Source organism: Labeo rohita, chromosome 2 (assembly GCF_022985175.1).
Source record: "Labeo rohita strain BAU-BD-2019 chromosome 2, IGBB_LRoh.1.0, whole genome shotgun sequence".
NCBI lineage: Eukaryota > Metazoa > Chordata > Actinopteri > Cypriniformes > Cyprinidae > Labeo > Labeo rohita.
Window position 1 is genome coordinate 17,859,454 of NC_066870.1, and position 19,898 is coordinate 17,879,351.

The 19,898-nt window shown below is 30.3% G+C and overlaps 1 protein-coding gene across 4 annotated transcripts in view; it reads left to right on the top strand.

Moving 5' to 3' along the window:
• tnika (TRAF2 and NCK interacting kinase a) overlaps positions 1-19,898 on the top strand; it is a 110,745-nt gene that overhangs the window by 39,705 nt on the left and 51,142 nt on the right. For all 4 annotated transcript variants that reach the window (XM_051138621.1, XM_051138634.1, XM_051138627.1 and 1 more), the window contains exon 3: positions 18,532-18,588. In XM_051138621.1, coding sequence (XP_050994578.1) covers positions 18,532-18,588 — 57 coding nt within the window. The remainder of the gene's footprint in view (positions 1-18,531; positions 18,589-19,898) is intronic.

Below are 19,898 nucleotides of genomic sequence, written 5' to 3' on the forward strand. Positions count from 1 at the left end.
ATTTTCAGAATAAAAATTCCTGATAATTTATGACTCACCCCCATATCATCCAAGATGTTCATGTCTTTCTTTCTTCAGTCAAAAAGAAATGAAGGTTTTTGAGGAAAACATTCCAGGATTTTTTTTTCCATATAATGGACTTCAATGGGGATCAGTGGTTTGAAGGTCCAAACTGCAGTTTTAATGGAGCTTCAAGGGGCTCTTATCTAGTGAAACAATGTCATTTTCTAAAAAACAAAAGAAACAAAAACAAATTAATATACTTTTTAACAAAAAATGTTCGTCTTGCACTAGCTTGACCTCATGCATTATGTAATCACGTTAGAAAGGTCACACGCGACGTAGGCAGAAGTACCGACCCAATGTTTACAAAGCAAACGTGTGAAGAAAGTCAAACGGCCTTAACAAAAGAAAAGGTAAAACAACGATGTTAGACGATTTCGAATTGGAGAATTGGAGTTTTTCGTCCTCCCCTTTTCTTTTTGAATTGGAGTACACGGGTGAAGAACTAACCACAAGTGACCTTTCGTAATGACGTAGTGTAATGTTTTATTTTATGCCAAAATCATTAGGATGTTAAGTAAAGATGATGTTACATAAAGATATTTTGTAAATTTCCTACCGTAAATATTTTCAAAACTTAATTTTTGATTAGTAATATGCATTACTAAGAACTTCTTTTGGACAACTTTAAAGGTGATTTTCTTAATATATAGATTTTTTTTTTTTTTTTTTTTTTTTTTTTTTTCACACCCTCAGATTCCAGATTTTTAAATAGTTGTATCTCGGCCAAAAATTGTCCTGTCCTAACAAACCGTACATCAGTGGAAAGCTTTTTTTATGGACTCTTATGACTGGCTTTGTGGTCCAGGGTCACATATTTGGTTCCTCAAAGTACCTTTCAGTAGCCAAGTTTCCATTACCCTTCAAATTGCACAAAATTGAAATTGTGAATTGAAAATGCTCCCAATGAAAAGGCATCAATTTTGCAAAAACTCCCATATATCGCAAAAAAGTACCTTTCGTAATGACGTAGTGTAATGTTTGAAGTCATGGATGTGTGTCGCAGAGTTAGTCTATACATTCATTCATTCATTCATTCATTCATTCATTTATTTATTTATTTATTTATTTATTTATTTATTTATTTTTAAGAAAATGACCAATCATTTCACTAGATAAGACTAGAGATGCACCGATCGACTGGGCCAGGGACCGGAATTAGCCGTTTTTCCACATGATAGGTCATTTTGACGTCACACTTATGGTGACTGGTATTGGTGCTAGTGTTGCATGATATACTGTTACTAAAAGTATTGCGATACCTTGCTTTTAAAAATGAATTGATTTTTGATTCAATTCCGTATGATTCCGCATTTTACTAGTACCGGTACTTTAAGAATGCATTTTAATAAGAGCCGTATTTCTGCGTGCCTGTGTTGGTGAATGGCACAGATGCACAGTTTTGTTTACTACACACATACATGTGACGCTCACTGTGTTTTCAGCCTCTGCCGCCTCAATATATGAGTACATGAACACATGAATATAATATCTAGAACTGCTCTGAGAGTCACTTCATGAGCATTTTGCCGTTTCTTTTGCAGAAAACCTTCGTCATATAATAAAGACAGCAACTCGTCAAAATAAACGTTTGTTTAACAGCCTGAAATATATTAATATATTACTTAATGTAAAGATAGTAGTACTACTACTAATAATAACAATGTTTAAGGAATATTTGCCAGAAAAAATATTTACAAGAATTTTTTTTTTACCAGAAATTTGTATACACAACACAGTATTTCTGGAAAAAAAAAAAAAGAAAGAAATAACTAGCCTATAATAAATGAATTCTTTATCAAATCTAATTATCCTTTCTAAATTCATTAGACATGCTTTTGATTATTAAAATGTAATCCAGAAAATTAATGGAAAACATCAGAAAAATTGAAATCGGCCAAGAAAATTGCAATCTGTGCATCTCTAGATAAGACCCTTATTCCTTGTCTGGGATCATGTAGAGCCCTTTGAAGCTGTATTGAAACTGCAATTTGGACCTTCAACCCGCTGATCCCCATTTAAGTCCACTATATGGAGAAAAATCCTGGAAGGTTTTTCTCAAAAACCTTAATTTTCCATTTCTTTCCTTCAGTTCTGTTTTAATAAATGATGTTGAATATACAAATATGTCTCCGACTTGTCCTTGGGAAGAGCGGTCCCTAACTTAACCCTTGAAGAGTTTATTCATGTCACGGTCTGGCCTTTTGAATGACGCCGAATGCCATCACTGTTTCCTCTGTGCGATCTGATTGGCCGTTCCTGACTGACAGGCTGTTTGTCAGTGGCTTCCTGTGCGGCAGCTCTAATGTGCAGTGTCACCAGGCGGATGCTCCTGCTCTCCTGGCCTCACTGTAATTACTTTGCATGCTTGACTGACTCTCTCCATTAACGGCAGAACACTCTCAGCGCCTACTGAATTATTCCATCGATCCTCTTTTTGTTTTTGACCTCTCTTTTTTTAATTTCCTTTCTGTTTCAAGCCAAACTGTCAAAAGCAAAGCAGAATAAAGGCGTTATTTGAAATGGGATTATTTGCAAAGCAATTATTTACGGGGTGTGAGGGAATCATTTTTCATGGTGTTTACAGCTTCATTCGACCTTCCTTTGAGACAAATGATGGTTGTTTATCAAAGATTTGCTTTCTAGTACTATGAAGTCAGTACTGTATCTTCAGATACCTTACAACTACAGTATGTCTGTCACAATTCTATACATTTGTGACGATCATGATTTTATAACCGGATCTGAATCAAACAATATGTCCACTTTCAGTACACCATTGTAACTAGTAACTAGTAACTCTTCCATTTCAGTCTCGCTCAAGCAATTAGTTAATTAATAATACTAATACGAATACTAATACTACTACTACTACTACTACTACTACTACTACTATTATTATTATTATTATTATTATTATTATTATTATTATTATTATTATTATCATTATTATCATTATTATTATTATTATTATTATTAACAATAATGTTTTATTATTTATTGTGATAATTGTTTGTTGTTTTGTAATTATTGTTATTATAATTTAAACTAGAATGAAAAATAAATAAACAAGCAACTTAAACTGGGAAAAAAATGAAGTAAAAAAGCGAATGAAGTGTGAATAATGAAAATAAATAAATAAATAAATAAATAAATAAATACAGAAGGAAATAAATAAATATAGTAAATAAATATATGTACTTTATTTTTTTATTTATTTGCGATCATATAAATGTAGTAAATAAATTAAGTAAAACGTATATGAAGTAAAGATAAAGATCAATCAATCAATCTATAAATAAATAAAATTAAAAATTGGGTAAAAAATAAAGTAAAAAGTGAATGAAGTGTGAATGAATGAATAAATATATTTGATATCATTTAAATGTAGTAAATAAATTAAGAATGAATGAATGAATAAATATAGAAGAAATAAATATAGTAAATGAATATATATTATTATATTATATTATATTATATTATATTATATTATATTATATTATATTATATTATATTATATTATATTATATTATATTATATTATATATTAAATATAAATATGCACAACTTATTTATTTACTATTATAGAAATTTACTAAATAATTAAGGAAACATTATATGAAGTTTAAAAAATAAATTAAGTAAATAAATAAATATAGTTTATGTATCTTTTATTTATTTATTTACTATTTAAATTTACCAAATAAAATTAAGTAAAGTATATGAAATAAAGGTGATTAAAGTGAATGAATAAGGAAGTATAGAAGGAAATAAATATAGTAAATATTTACTTGGCTGTATTTTTAATTAGATTTCTAAATAGAGTAAAAAAAATATAGTAAGCCGGATGAATGAATGAATAAGTAAATAAATATATACTTAGCTGTATTTGTTTACTTTACTGAATAAATAAATAAATATAGTTGAACGAACAAATGATACAACAGCCTAAAGTGTTGCTACAAAGTCATGATACATTTTTGTACTGATCTGTGCTTTGATTCAGTGCAGCCCTGTTTTAAAAACTGCCGTCTTAGTGCCGCATTGATCGGCTTTTGCTTTCACATGAAAAAGCTTCCCATCTAAATTGGTCGTTTAGAGCTGTTGAGTTCATCGGCCCACTGACCTGCTCTGCACTTCTGAGACCTACTCGTCATTCTGTGACCCCTTCTGTGTCATCGTCTCCACTCTCGCTCCCCTCATTCACCGTTGACTGAGTAAGATACTACGAAAATACAGGAATGCAGACACAGCCCCCGGCTCAATCCTGCATATTGTCCTGGCCAATCACGTCGCTGAGCTTCATTTGTCCGTGAGCTGCGCTGATGTGCGGTGGCAGAACAGGGTCTGGCTGCGTGGCTGTTTGCGGTACTGATTCGTGTTCGGAGATGTGCCGAGACAGGCTGATTGTGACCTTGTAACACTGTCACTTCTCACTGAGATGGTAGCGTGGCCTGCAGGCCAATCATTTCCATCCACCCTGCTGTTCTTTTCTCTGGCATTTCGTTTCATTTCACTGTCTCTCCTTCATCACTCTCTCGCTGTGGCTCTGCTTTCTGCACTCTCCTGGGAAACGAAGTAGCCCATATTAGCAGCCAATGGTGTATTCACACACATATACAAGCAGAGACGTGCATTACCCACATTTCTGCTTCATGTAGGTCACAGGGGATGGATATTGTGCTGGAACGAAGCGCACAGTATGAGGACGTGTTTCAGAGCCTAGAAGTAATTCTGCTTTGAGGTTGTTTGTGGAATAATATGTTAGGATCTGCACACAAACAAATGCGGATTATCGTATTGCAGGCTCAAAAGCATGACACTTCTGTAAAATATACCGTATAAAAGAAGAGATTTTTTTATTATTTTATATATATTTTTTTAATTTTCCATGCAATAAAAAAATTAAATGATAAAAAATTAATAAAATAAATAATAAAAAATAATTAAAATAATAAAAAAAAATCAAATCAAATAAATAAACATAAAATATATTTAAAAAAAAAAAAAAATCACAATGTTTTTGGTGGCACTAGGAAGTATCACCTTTCAGAAATTTGAAAAAGTTGTTGTCATATTGTAATATTAACTAAAAAAGCCTATGGGATCCAAAACAACCAGTAATTAACAATTGATATTAATAAATAAATTAAACATTCTTTATCTTTCACTGTTTTCCACAGAAGAAAGTCATAAGAAATGATGGTTAATGATGACTGTTAATTTGAGCGAACTATAAAAGCAGGCCAAATAAAATAGAATATGAAATGAAATATGCAATGAAATATATGAAATGAAATAAAATCTGAAAAAAAAAAACAATGAAATGGAAAAAAATAAATTAAAATTTAATAAAATAAAATAAAAATGAAATTACATAAAATAAAAAATGCAATTAAATAAAATGACAAATTAAATTTAATTAAAAATTAAAAAAATGAAATAAAATAAAATAAATTAAGTGAAGTAAAATGAAAATAAAATATGAATCTAAATATGAAATTAAAATAAACAATTAAATGAAATGAAATAAAAATGAAATAAAATGGAATAAAATAAAAAAAATGAAATAAACTAAGAAATGAAATACAGTAAAAAGAAAATAAAATCAAAAATATGAAACTAAATCTAAAATAAAATAATTAAATAAATAAAAAAATAAAAAATTAAATTAAATAAATGAAATAATGAAAAAATAAAAAATAAAGTAAAATGAAAAATTAAATGAAAAGAATAAAAATGAATGAAATAAAGTAAAATGAAACGAAAATAAAATAAAAAATGTAATAAAAATAAAATAAATAAAAAACAAAATAAAATAAAATAAAAAAAAAAAAAAAAACAAAATACAAAATAAAAATAAAATAAATAATAACAATAAAAATTAATATTTGTTAATTATTGGGAGGATTCACAATATTTATGGTGTAGAAAGTCTTACCTTTCAGAAATGTGAAGAAATAAAATGAAATAAAATGAAATATAACAAAAATAAAATGAATAATAAAAAGTCTAAAAAAAAAAAAAATAAATACAAAAATAAATAAAAATAAAATAAATAATAATAATAAAAAAATTAAAAATTACTATTTGTTAATTATTGGGAGCAATCACAGTATTTTTACTGGGGGTATTCCTAAAATTCACAGGACCTGGTCGGATTTTATTGGTGATTTAACTGAAACGTCCTTGGCCAATTTAAGTATTTTGAGGAGGAGTAGTACCATAGAACTGGTGGTTTGGAAAAATTGATGGATGATAAATTGTGTATTACACCACTTCGTTGGTCAGTGTGTTTGGGAATTCTAACTGTCCCCCACTTCATTGTCCTTGCAAAATTTCCCTCTTGTCAGTGTTTGCCTGATATAATATTCCCACAAGACACGGATTTGAGCTTTGAATGAATTTCAAGGCTGCCTTTAAAAATTTCAAAACCATTTTTCATTTGGGAGTTGAGGGGGATTAATAAGCTGTCCAGTATGAGCGCTTTCATACAGAACTTAAAATATGCTTTGAAGGGGGAGAGAAAATGGACTCTCTCTCCTCTCCTTGTCTTTCTCATCTGAGTGCTTTCGATTGTTTGCAGCTCAGGAGTCAAACAGTAGAGCGGCACAGAACTTTAATTTGATAAAGCATAAATTTGTCCTTCGATATAAGCGGAGAGAAATGTATTGAACAGAGCAGCTCAAACACACTCCCCTCTGCTCACTTGAACTTTAACGGAAATCTGGTACTGCAAAATGGCCACTTGTCTTAGTGGAGATGTGCTGACAAAACATCATTTAATACATAAAAAAAGCTTGTGGACCGAAAATGATAGCTTTACAACACTAGCTCTCATTCATTCATTCATTCATTCATTCATTCATTCATTCATTCATTCATTCATTCATTTTTATTATTTTATTTATTTATTTTATTTTTATTTATTTATTGAAGTTATTTTTGTTTTTATTTGTAACCAATTAATTTTAATTGATTTATTTTGTTTATTGAAATTAATTTTGTATTTATTTGTAACCAGTTTTATGTATTTATTTAATAAACACGTTTTATGTATTTGTTTATTTAAAAAAAAAAACTATTTTAAACTGTTTTGTTTGTTGTTGTAGTTGTAATAACTCACTATTAATAATAATAAATAATAATAATAATAATTTGCTACTACTACTAATGAATAAATGGTAATATTAATAACATTACTATTATTATTGTTATTGTTAATATTATATACTACTACTACTACTACTAATAATAACTATTATTAATAATAATAATAGCAAGTTATCAATAATAATAATAATAATAATAATAATAATATTATAGCATGTATTTATTTAATAAACTACATTTTCATTTGTTTATTTAAAGAAACTACATGTTGTTTTTGTTTACTCACTACTACTACTACTAATAATAATAATAACAACAACAATAATATTGATTTTATTATTATTATTATTATTATTATTATTATTAATAGCAATTTTGTTTGTTTATTTAAAAAGCCCTACTTTTTATGTATTTAAATAAGCTACACTTTATTATTGTTATTGTTGTTAACTAGCTGCTATTATTATTATTATTATTATTATTATTATTATTATTATTATTATTATTATTAAGAATAATAACAATAATAATATACTATGTATTTATTAAAAAAACATTTTATGTATTTATTTAAATAAGCAACATTTTGTTGTTGTTATTGTTGTTAACTAGCTATTATTAATTATTATTATTATTATTATTATTATTATTATAATAATAATAATAATAATAATAATAATAATAATAATAATAATAATAATAATAATATACTACGTATTTAAACTACATTTTGTTTTTATTTTAAAACCCTACATTTTATGTATTTATTTAAATAAGCTATATTTTGTTGTTGTTGTTGACTAGCTGGTAGTAGTAGTAGTAGTAGTAGTAGTAGTAGTAGTAGTAGTAGTAGTAGTAGTAGTAGTAGTAGTAGTAGTAGTAGTAGTAGTAGTAGTAGTAGTAGTAGTAGTAGTAGTAGTAGTAGTAGTAGTAGTAGTAGTAGTAGTAGTAGTAGTAGTAGTAGTAGTAGTAGTAGTAGTAGTAGTAGTAGTAGTAGTAGTAGTAGTAATAGTAGTAGTAATAGTGATGATAATGATCATAATGATCATAAAACGTATTTATTTAATGAACTACATTTTATGTTTTTGTTTATTTAAAAAAAAAAACTAATATTTTATGTATTTGTTTATTTAAGAAACTACATTTTATATTTATTTATTTAAAAAAAAAAAACCTAAATTTTATGTATGTTTATGAAACTAAACTCATTGGATAAATAAGTAAATAAATAAACTGTGCCTCAAAATTCTGCCTCCGTAGGCCACTCACTGGCTTTGGAACAGGCTTCATATCTGCCGTCACTATTTGGCTGGGTGATAAACAAAACATTATGGTTCATTTAAATTTTCTCCAGCACGGACTTAGATGTCAACATTTAAACGAAGCATGGGCCAGTCTATCAAAGCGTCTGCAAAGCGTCTGAACTTAATTTAGCTGTGAGCAAACTGTGCCAACTGGCCAGCAGGGCAGCGTTCCATGAGCTCTGTTTATCAGCCTAGATGAGCGAAAGAGGAGCAATCAGCAGTTCTTATCCTCCGGTGGACTTGCACTGCTTACTGTAATTGTTGCTAGGCTACTGTATGGGGAGCCGCTTGCATTTTAATGGCCCTCAATGGGCTTTGTAATTGAATTGGTATGCAGAAGAGAGACAGACCCAACAGGCCCGCTGTCTGATTATAGGCTGATTGCACGCTGGGTGAAAAAAACATTGTGTTGAATTATTTGCCATGGCTCTGTTTCTTGGCCCTCTTGGATGATGCTCCAATCCCAGAAGGGGTTGTTTGAGAGCCACGGAAGAGAGTGATTGCACTCCCAGCGTTCATTAAAACTTGTTCAGTTAATGCCAATGGACTTTTCAGCTAGTTTGGTTTTATTGATTCTAGAGCAATATTAATGACTGAAAATGAGATGTTTTTATACCAGAGTATCTTTTTTATACTTGCATGTAGATTGAATTATGATCAGCAGCTGCTGAAGTGTTTATTGTTGAAGTGTTTATTGAATGCTTTTCTGTGTCATTCTAATCAGTGTTTTTGGCTCTGACTCCTGGAGGCTTTTAGTTTAGGGGTTATTTTTGATTGATTTATTTTTTTTAAGCTCCACATTAAAATAAATATATTGAAGTTAAAAAACAGAAACACGGGCCGTTTATAATCATTCATAATCATGATCCAGTGTTTTCAGTGTCTCAGAACAGCTGGGTTTTGCAGTAAATTATGCTCCAATGAACTCCATCTCTACAAGCTTATTTTGATGGCTTCACCAAAATACTAACTTGATAGTTCAACATTGAATACGAAGAAATGAATATTAGTATAATAGTTTTACTGAAAACATGCCTTTTTTAAAATAGTTTATTATTTTTTTTTATTTTACAATGATGGTGTATTATTTTCAAGGTGTAGCAATTATTTTGAAATACAATATTATTATTATTATTATTATTATTATTATTATTATTATTATTATTATTATTAATAATAATAATAATAATAATAATAATAATAATAAAAGTAACAATAATAAATTAACAATAATAATAAATTTTATTAATATTATTGTTACTATTAATAACTTGCTGATAATAGTAATGTTGTTGTTGTTGTTGTTGTTGTTGTTATTGCTATTATTATTATTATTAACATTTTGTAGATGATGATGATGATAATAATAATAATAATAATAATAATAATAATAATAATAATAATAATAACATTTATTATTATTGTTATTATTATTATTATTATTATTATCATAATCATATATTATTAAGTGTTTTGATGATGATGATTGATGATGATAATAATAATAATAAAATTATTATTTGTAACATGCTATTAATAATAATAATAATAATAATAATAATAATAATAATAATAATAATATTCAGTATTCATGATGTTACTGTTGTTGTTGTTAAATAAGTTGCCAATAATAATAATAATAATAATAACTTTATTATTATTGCTGTTGTTAATAACTTGCTATTATTAATAACATAATAATAATAATAATAATAATAATAATAGTAGTAATGATGTTGTTGTTGTTGTTGTTGTTGTTGTTAGTAACTTGATGATAATAATAATAATTTTAATGACATGAAACTTGTATTAACTTGCTATTCATAATAATTATAATAATAACAATAATAATAATAATAATAATAATAATAATAATAAAGTAACAATAATAAATTAACAATAATAATAAATTTAATATTATTATTATTATTATTATTATTATTATTATTACTATTAATAACTTGCTGATAATAGTAATGTTGTTTATTATTATTATTATTAATAACATTTTGTAAATAATGATGGTGATGATAATAATAATAATAATACTAATACTAATGCTAATACTAATAATATTAAACTTATCATCATCATCATCCATTATTAATAGCGTTATGATGGATGATAATAATAATAAAATTAATATTTAATTTATTATAAGTATTAATAATGTTGTTGTTATTGTTAATGAATAATAAATATATGAATAGTTTTATTATTATTATATTATTTTTTTATTAACAATTGTTATTTGTGCAGACCAGCTGCGATCTTTGTCGCTTTAAAAAAGACACTTTAAAAATTTAAAGTGTAATTTTTATTTTAAAATGTTTAAAAATGTATTCAAAATTGTATACATTTTACGTTTATAAAATTATAAAGAATGTATACATTTATAAAAAATAAATAAATAATTTTTATTACAAAATATTACAGTTGTATTTTTTTTTTTTTTTTTTTTTTTTTTTTTTGCCCTAAATTGTGCATCCCTACAATGTCAGTTTAATAGACTTTGTTTACCCATCCAGACTGTAACCACATTCAAAATCTCCAAACCGAATTTTAAAGCAAAATTTAAATCTAGTAAAAAATGCAACGGTGTGGTTTAAGCTCTGTCGATTTCCACCTCTTATTTGCATAACATTGAACACTTCTCAACTGTTTGACGCTCCTACTGTTTGCTCCACTCCACCATCAATCCCACAATCCCCTGAGCTCTCCGCTCAGCTCCCATAGAGAATGAATTAGAAAATCCCACTCAGCTCCGCACCAGTGGACGTGTACGGTTAGCCAAAAGTCTTTGGATGTGGTGTGACTTTCCTCTCGTCGATGTGTAGCTCAGAATGTTTTGGCTGGCTTTCTGCAGCCCTTATGTGGCACTTCAGTACCTCGTGGAGTGTTTTGCCGATCAGCTGCTGTGAAACGACAGATTGGAGCGGGCCGGTGTGTGCACATTTTTTTCCCCGCTCAGCACTGCTGCAAACACTGAATAAGCTTGACGGTGTTTAAATGCTCAGTATTAGCAAGACACGGCTAAGCGGCTGTATTTTCCAATCGTTGATCTGGTAGTATCTGTAAACTGTAAGTTGGGACTTGTGGTTTTTAGCCACAGAGAGGTCAAAAGTTTGCAATTCTGCTGTGGCGCCAATTCAAGGCCAGTCGAAAGAACGCTCAAAGAGTCAATTTAGCCTTATCAGGAACGCTCACCTTGCACTGTGCCTCTGCAGTCATGCGGAGAAGCCACTAGCGAATTGGTTTCAGTGGGAATGGAGCGAGGAGAGATGCACGCTTCTCCTCCTGCATCTCAAACAGTTGGGCTATCTCATTAAACCCAGTTGTTTCCTTGACACTGCGGGCGATCCCTGTCATCTCACCCCTGGAGCCCTTTGTCTGTAGTCCTCTCTCGAACTCAAACATGTGACGCTGCAGAATAAGGCTGCGAGGTTCTGTCAAACAGCGACGTTTAACTGCAGAAGTTCACTTGTGCTATAGGCAAATTACAATTGGCTGTCACTGAAACGGCAGAAATGAAGTCGAAATCTGGCGGGTTTTGACAGACTCCTAATGACATATTCAATATTGGATCTCTGTTGCTAATTAGGAAATACTAGGAGATTGGATTGAATTCATCCAACAACTCTGTAGTCAATTAGTGACTTTAGCTGTATTTTTTTATTTTATTTTATTTTTTTTTACAGGGCCTGTCACACTACACTTTTCATCCCATTGACTTCCATTCATACTTATGGTAATGCGGGAGAACGGAAACGCAAGCTCACGCAAAGAAGTTCCGTTCAAATTTGGTGAACTCTGCCCTGTAAATTTGTATCACGTGAAGATGTGTGACCAATAGAAGATCAGTGTGAAGATCATATTTTTACATTTTGGATGTATTATATGTTGAATTGTTTAAAATAAATAAAATTATTAATCTTTCTAGTCAGTGCTTTAATTAGCTTTCTGTGCTTTATCTAATATTAAAAATGCAACAAATTTCAACTTTTCCCCTTTAAATGATTTTAAATTTAAATTTTCATGAATTTAAAATGTTTTAAAAAATACAGCAAGGTTCAACTTTTTCTCTTAAGATGATTTTACTTTTTATAATGAAACTTTTTTTAATGAATAATTTTGAAGTATATAAAAAATATTTTACAATTGTGCATTTATTTTTAATGAACAATTTTTAAGTATAAAAATTATTTACAATTTATATTTTTTGTTAAACTGCAGCAAGGTTCAATTTTTCCTCTTAAAAAGCTTTTACTTTTTTCTTTTTTTTGTAATGAGCAATTTTTAAATATAAAATATTTACATTTTTCATATTTTTATAAATTTGCAGCAAAGTTTCACGTTTTATAATTTTACATGTTTTATTTTTTAATAAACATATTTTTTGAGTACTTTTGAGTAGAAAAATATTTACATTTTATATTTTTTATAAAAAAAGGCGCAAAAGTTCAACTTTTCCTCCTTATTGATTTATCATTTTTTATTTTTATATAAATATAAATAATTTATATTTATTTTATTATGCTTATTTATTACAAGATGGACTATTTTAAGTACTATTTGTAATAAATTAGTTTGCAAATATAAAAAAAAAATACTATTTTTATGTATATACATTTTTTCAGTGTAGTAATGATTTTAGCATATTTAATTTTTTAAACAATCAATAATCTTTAATGTTTTACAATACATGTTTTTAGTACTTTATTTGTTCATCAGACGTTTTCATTACAAAAAATATATGGAAGCTATACAGGTATTATAGTTATATAGGACATTAAAAATAAGATTTTCAAATTTTCAATTTATTTGAACTTTTTTTTTTTTTAATAAATGTATTTATTTATTTAAATTCATTCATTTAATTGAATTTAATAATCATACATAAAATGTATGTTTTTAATAAATACAATACAATTTTTAAATAATTACATAATGTATGTTCATTAAATAAATGCTTAATATGTATTTACATTAAATACATACATAAAATTAGTTACACAAAAATATATAAGTAAATTTATATAAATAAAATATTAGTTTTAATAAATAAAATAAAAATGTGTGTATTAAATAAATACATAACATAAATATATGTTAAATAAATACTGCACTAGTATTGTACAGATGTCATTTGGTAGTTTACAAGCTTTTTCTGTTTGATTTATTTATTTATTTACCATAGTTTGTTTATTCACTGTCAATTTTGCTAACAGTTTTACTTGACGAGCAGAATTTAAAACAAGTATGGGAAGATGTACTGGAAAAAATGTAAGTCACGCATCAAGCAGAGCCAGTAAACACCCAATTACATGGTTGTTATGGGAGCCGTTCATGTACTCATCAAGTGTATAAAGGTAATGCCAGCTCTAGTGTCATTCACACTGTGACAGTTGATGTGACAATAACCGTGCAATTGAGCATTTAGATTGCCATCATCTTATACCATGATACAAAGATGGTAATGCTATGATAATCTGATACATAGTTTCAGAAATCGGAATGATTATCACATTCACATATCCCGTTTTATCCTTGCTGTCTTCTGAAGTGTTTGGTCTGTGGCCTTTAATTTCATCAGCAGGATTGGAGGAAGCAGACCCATGTGTTACGGAGCGTCACGGAATGAGCTCTATTCATCTTCATCGCCCTCTTTCATTCCCGCTCTGTTTACTCTGGCAGAGAGCGAGCGATTCTATTATTATGCCTGTTTGTAACCCAGTGTTGAGCGATGCCATTAGGAGCCCGAGCGCTAGAAATACACTTAAGTATACAGCATTCATAAGATATGTTTTTAAATCCAATAATCCTCATTCACACAGGCTGTTACCGCAGATCTAGGTCACAAAGACCAATGGCTGAATGCATTTGCAATGCTAAAAGCACACACTCTGCTGACTTCACAAAGCTCACGTATAATGCAATGAAGTGCAATACGGAGTCTATGTATCGTATGAGCTGAAAATATCAGGTATTGGGGGATGAAACCAGTTCTGTTAAGGTCAAGAGTTTGAAGTGTTTTTGTTTAGACTTGAGGTTCAATGGATGAACACCTGCAGATGGTAAAATAACTCTCCATGTTCAGTTGGGAAGAAAAGAGGATTGGATTTTTCTATTGAATGACAGCCGAATCTATTCACCGAGGCCTTGAAAAGCACGCTGTCTGGCCCATCTGCTCTGTCTGTGTGTGTGTGTGTGAAGCTGCAGTTGTTACGCTATGCTAAGAGACTGTACATGTTTGCCTGAGTCGAATTTTTGCCATTAGTGGTGCCTCTGAGGTGTCTTGTCATTTGCCTGACAATCTCTCTTTTGGCTCTAGACAAATAGTCAAGGACATTCGCCTTATATTGAATCCTGCATCTCAGGCTATTCTGATTTACTTTCCCACTGACATTTACTTGTCAAGATGTCTTCATCTTTGGTATCTCTGTTTACTTCCTCTAGTGCTTTGCTGTTTTTATCCCTCTATCTGTTTGTCTGGTGTCTGAATGAGGAAGGAGGGGGGAAAGTGCACTGCTGAGTGTTGAAGTGGAAGCCGTTGAGATTTAAATTAATATGAGTGCAGGCTGCTGATTGGCTGATACCGTAGGAAAGAATGTCACCACTGTTGTGACCTACATCAGAAGCGGGATGTGGCGGATAGCTAAGGCCAGACAGTCTGAAGTAGTAGGAAGTTGCATCTTTTGTAAGTGTCCAGTGATGCCCCTTAGTCATGGTTGCACTTAGTTGTGAATGCTGACTTGTAAGAGGGACTGATGTGTTAATGAGCAAAGGGGGAATGGGAATATTTTGAGGATGATGTGTCATGTGTCCAGAGTGAAATCTGGGTTTAACTGCTCTGACACAACTTGAACTCCAGTGAACAAAACCTCTTTGTGACTCAGAAATGAGGACAGACCGCCTTGACTGTAAACCTCCATGTGATTTGTGATTTGGAAATTGTATGTGGCCTGTGTTTAAACCAGTAAGCTTCTGTTGGTTGTTTAATGATACTGAGACAATGAGTTGATGTATTGAGTTTCTTTACGTTTTTTTTCTTAATTAGAATGATTTTTATTAGAGTGAATAAAATGGAGAACAATTATTTTCAATTCTAATTCTATTTTTCAAATGAATACAGCATTGGTGAGAATGAGAAACCTAAATTTAAAAAAAGTTTTAAAAAATCTTACAGACCCTGGACTGTAGGGCTCAGTAAAAAAAATATACATTTCTCAATTTTAAAAGGTTGCTCCACCCCAAAATCAAAATTTTGTCATTAATCACTTACCCCCATGCATTTTGACAGCTCTTTGACCCTCCAATAGACAGCAATGAAATTAACACGATCAACGTCCAGAAACGTAGCAAGGAGATCCGTTAAATAATCCATGTGACATCAGGGGTTCAACTGTAATTTTACGAAGCTACAAGAATATTTTTTGTACGCAAAGAAAAGAAAATTAACGACTTTATTCAACAGTTCGTCTCCTCTGCATTACCCTAGCGTCATTTTGGATGCAAACAGCGTATGCTGTTCCGTGTCAGCCGCAAGTCACAAATACATTGTTTTCGTTCAAATCAAAGCATAAATAAAGCTAGAAAACGTATCCGTGTGGCGCAGCTGACACAAAACAGCATATGCTATTTGCGTTCAGGGGATATGCTCCAAAGTAGTGCTAGGAAAAATAGTGCTAGGGAGATGCAGAGGAGACAAATTGTTGAATAAAGTTGTTATTTTTGTTTTCTTTGCGTACAAAAAATATTCTTGTAGCTTCGTAAAATTATGTTTGAACCCCTGATGTCACATGGATTATTTTACAGATCTCCTTGCTACATTTCTGGACGTTGGTCGTGTTAATTACATTGCTGTCTATGGGAGGGTCAAAGAGCTGTCAGAATGCATAAAAAATATCTTAATTTGTGTTCCGAAGACGAATTAAGCTTTTACGGGTTTGGAATGAAATGGATAAGTGATTGACAAAATTATTCTTTTGGGGTGGAGTAACCCTTTAATCGGTTCTTATACTACTTATATTCTTATATACTATTTACTAAACGATATTGATTCTTAAATCAAAAGAATCAATTAATCTAGCATGTTTTTAGTTCAAATGTAGCGCACATTCCATCCAATAAATCAGAATAAGCTTTGTGCTTTATTTTTGTAGTCTCCGATTTAAAATTCTGTCCGTTTTATTACAACACTGTAAAAAAAAAAAAAACAATTTGTTGAGTCAACTTAAAATAGTTTGTTACCCCGCTGCCTTAATTTTAAGTTTAGTCAACTTGAAATGTTACGTTTTGCCAAGTGACAGCTTAGATATTTGAGTTCATTCAACTTACCATTTTAAGGCAGCCGGACAACAAACACAGCTGTTAAGTTTAACAAACCAATTTTTTAGTCAATTCAAATATCTAAGTTGTCACTTAGTACAACTTAACCTTTCAAGCTGACTAAACTTCTTTGAGTTGACTGAACGTAAAATGTTAAGGCAGCAGGGTAACAAATAATTTTAAGTTGATTCAACAAATTGTATTTGTTTTGTTTTTTACAGTGTGTTTTTTTTTTCTCCAAAAATTTTGGCACGGTTTAATGTGGAGTGACAGATCGCTGTAGCACCTCAGTTCTAGAGAAGTGGCAGCGCGTGTCTAAACCACAGATTAAATATTTGGAAGCTGCTAAATCATATAGAGTAAGCAGGACAGGGCGCAATATTTTGACAAACTAAAGTTAATAGGTGGTACACACGGTATTAATTAAAATATTAGCCTAATATTTCACCTACCTGACGGGAAATGATAAGAACAAACACGAATGTTGTCAAGATTCTTGCCCTGGAAATTCTGGTTCAGTTTGGCCAACTGCAAACGCCTTCTTTCCTCAGACAGTTTTTTTTCACCTTGATTTGTTATAGCTTTTGGCATTCGAAATGTTTTTCCTCATCCGACCAATTAGTGCAACCCAAAAAATGACAATAATTGACATTTTCAGCAGCAATAATCAGCCAAATTTGCAAGTTCCGTTTGGTTAAGTGGCACTGTTTACGTTCAGTGGCGCCAATATGGCCGATTGTGAAAACACAGTATATGTCACATAATGTCATATTTACCTCAGAAAAAACATTGAAGTAGAAATAGAATTATGTCAGTATAATCAGTAATCAGATTAACTGATTATGTCAGTTAAAGTTAGTAATCCTAGTAAAGTACCAGTTGACTCTCATACATATTTTACAGCATTATTTGAGAGATTTTTTTTTTTTTTTCCTTGAAAATTTGACATTTAACTAATATATATCTAAAATAATCAAAATCGAATCGCAAGCTTGTAAAGCATAATCAAAACAAACCGTAAAATTTGTGTCAAAACCCTGCCTTACTAAACTGTATTACACCTAATGCTTATAATTAGAACTGAAGAACGGCATAAATATCAAGTCAGTGCATTCTTTAGTGCAGACTTACCATGGCTTAAAGTCTTTATCTTTAAAACGAAAGAATTTATCAGTGCCTTTTCATAGACTGATATCACATAGTGAAGATATGTGGTGTGTGTGACTGTCCAGCTATTTTTAAGAAACATCTCATTTCAGATGAGATGATTAAGAAACATGCTGAAGAGATAATAGATTGTTAACAAAACAAATATGCCCGTAGTTTTATTATTTGGCAGGTGTAATCAAATCTAATATAGGTGTGGTCTTCAGTATTAATGTCAACAAGCCTCTCTTTCGCAGTAATTAATTGCAAATTACAAAACAATTGTTTCTTTGTGAAGACTTTTCTCTGGGTGTATTTGTTTAGATAAACAAAAAATGCTGGAATCGAGGTCAGCTTTCTGTGAAATATCTTACTTAATCATTAAAGCTGTTGTTGATGAGAATTAAACCTTATTTGGGCATTTTCATTTATGTTCTTTAAAATAATTGTTAGTTTCCTATGCCTAGGAATATTTGATGCGATAAATATATTCATTGAATATTAAGGTGTGAATTGTTTTTGTTTGTTTGTTTCCTAGGCATGCTGAAGTATAACCTATGTTTGTTTGTTTTTTGCAGGGCCGACATGTCAAAACAGGTCAACTGGCTGCCATCAAGTGCATGGATGTCACAGGGGTGAGTTTATTTCATCTGTACTTCAATATTGACTTTTTATTATGCTTTGAAGCAGTTGAGGTCTTTCACAGACAAGATGTCAAAGCCTCACGAAGAGTCCTCTGCTCAGATCTGCAGGTTTATTTTAGGCTTAGTTGATCTTATTTTTAGTGTTTTATTATATCCATATATCCTCAAGGCCTAGTTTTCCCCTCATTAGTTCTCTGGATGATAAAATATGATGTCTTCTTAATAACCCTTTTAACGTTCCTCTTTATAATAGAGCAGAAAAGATAAGACTACAATGTCTTATGTGTTTTTAAAGTAGAGTTTCCTAAAGTGACAGTTTGCAGTGCTGGCATTTGATTTGGGAGTGAATTCTTTTATTCAGTCGCAGTATTTCAATCACTACTGCTCTTTTCAACGGCAGATTTTTCCAATCTATCTTTTTTATTTTTAATCTAGAGTCAATTTAGCATTTAATAAGCTGTTGTAGATTTTGAAATACCGTAGCGAATTCAATTCACAAGCTGTTATGATTTCACTGGCCACCGTTGGTTGTGTTTGTAATGGCTTGTGGCTGCCCCCTGTTATTTCAGGGTGAATAACGCTTGATTAGCAGGTTACATGGATCCTTGTTTTGTAGGACGAACATCTTGCCTGTATTATGGACTGTGGCTGTTTCAAAACCTTCACAGACATCATTTTGGACAATATATGAGTGTTTGTAAAATGTCTATATGCTCAAATGCAATCTAGGTTGGAAGTGCAGTAGGTTATGAGACGCATGTAGAAATAATTGCAAGATTCCCATGAAAAACTATTTTTTAGTAAAGTTAGGGACATTTCCACAGTTAAAATAAATATTTCTAGTTATGCTTATTTGGGGAAAAAAAATAAAAAATAAATAAAAACACTGATACTGTATATACAGTGGCATGCAAAAGTTTGGGAACCCCTTGCAGAATCTGTGAAAATGTGAATAATTTTAACAGAATAAGAGAGATCATACAAAATGCATGTTATTTTTTTTATTTAGTGCTGTCCTGAGTAAAATATTTTACATAAAAGATGTTTACATATAGTCCACAAGACACAAAAATGGCTGAAATTATTAAAATAACCCCCTTCGAAAGTTTGGGAACCCTTGGTTTTTAATACTGTGTGTGGTTACCTGGATGATCTATGACTTTTTTTGTTTGTTTGTTTGTTTTGTGATGGATGTTCATGAGTTAAACTGTTGGTGATTTCAGAAAAATCCTCCAGGTCCTGCAGATTCTTCAGTTTTCTGGGGTCTTTTGCATATTTGAACCCAGTGACTGTATGATTTT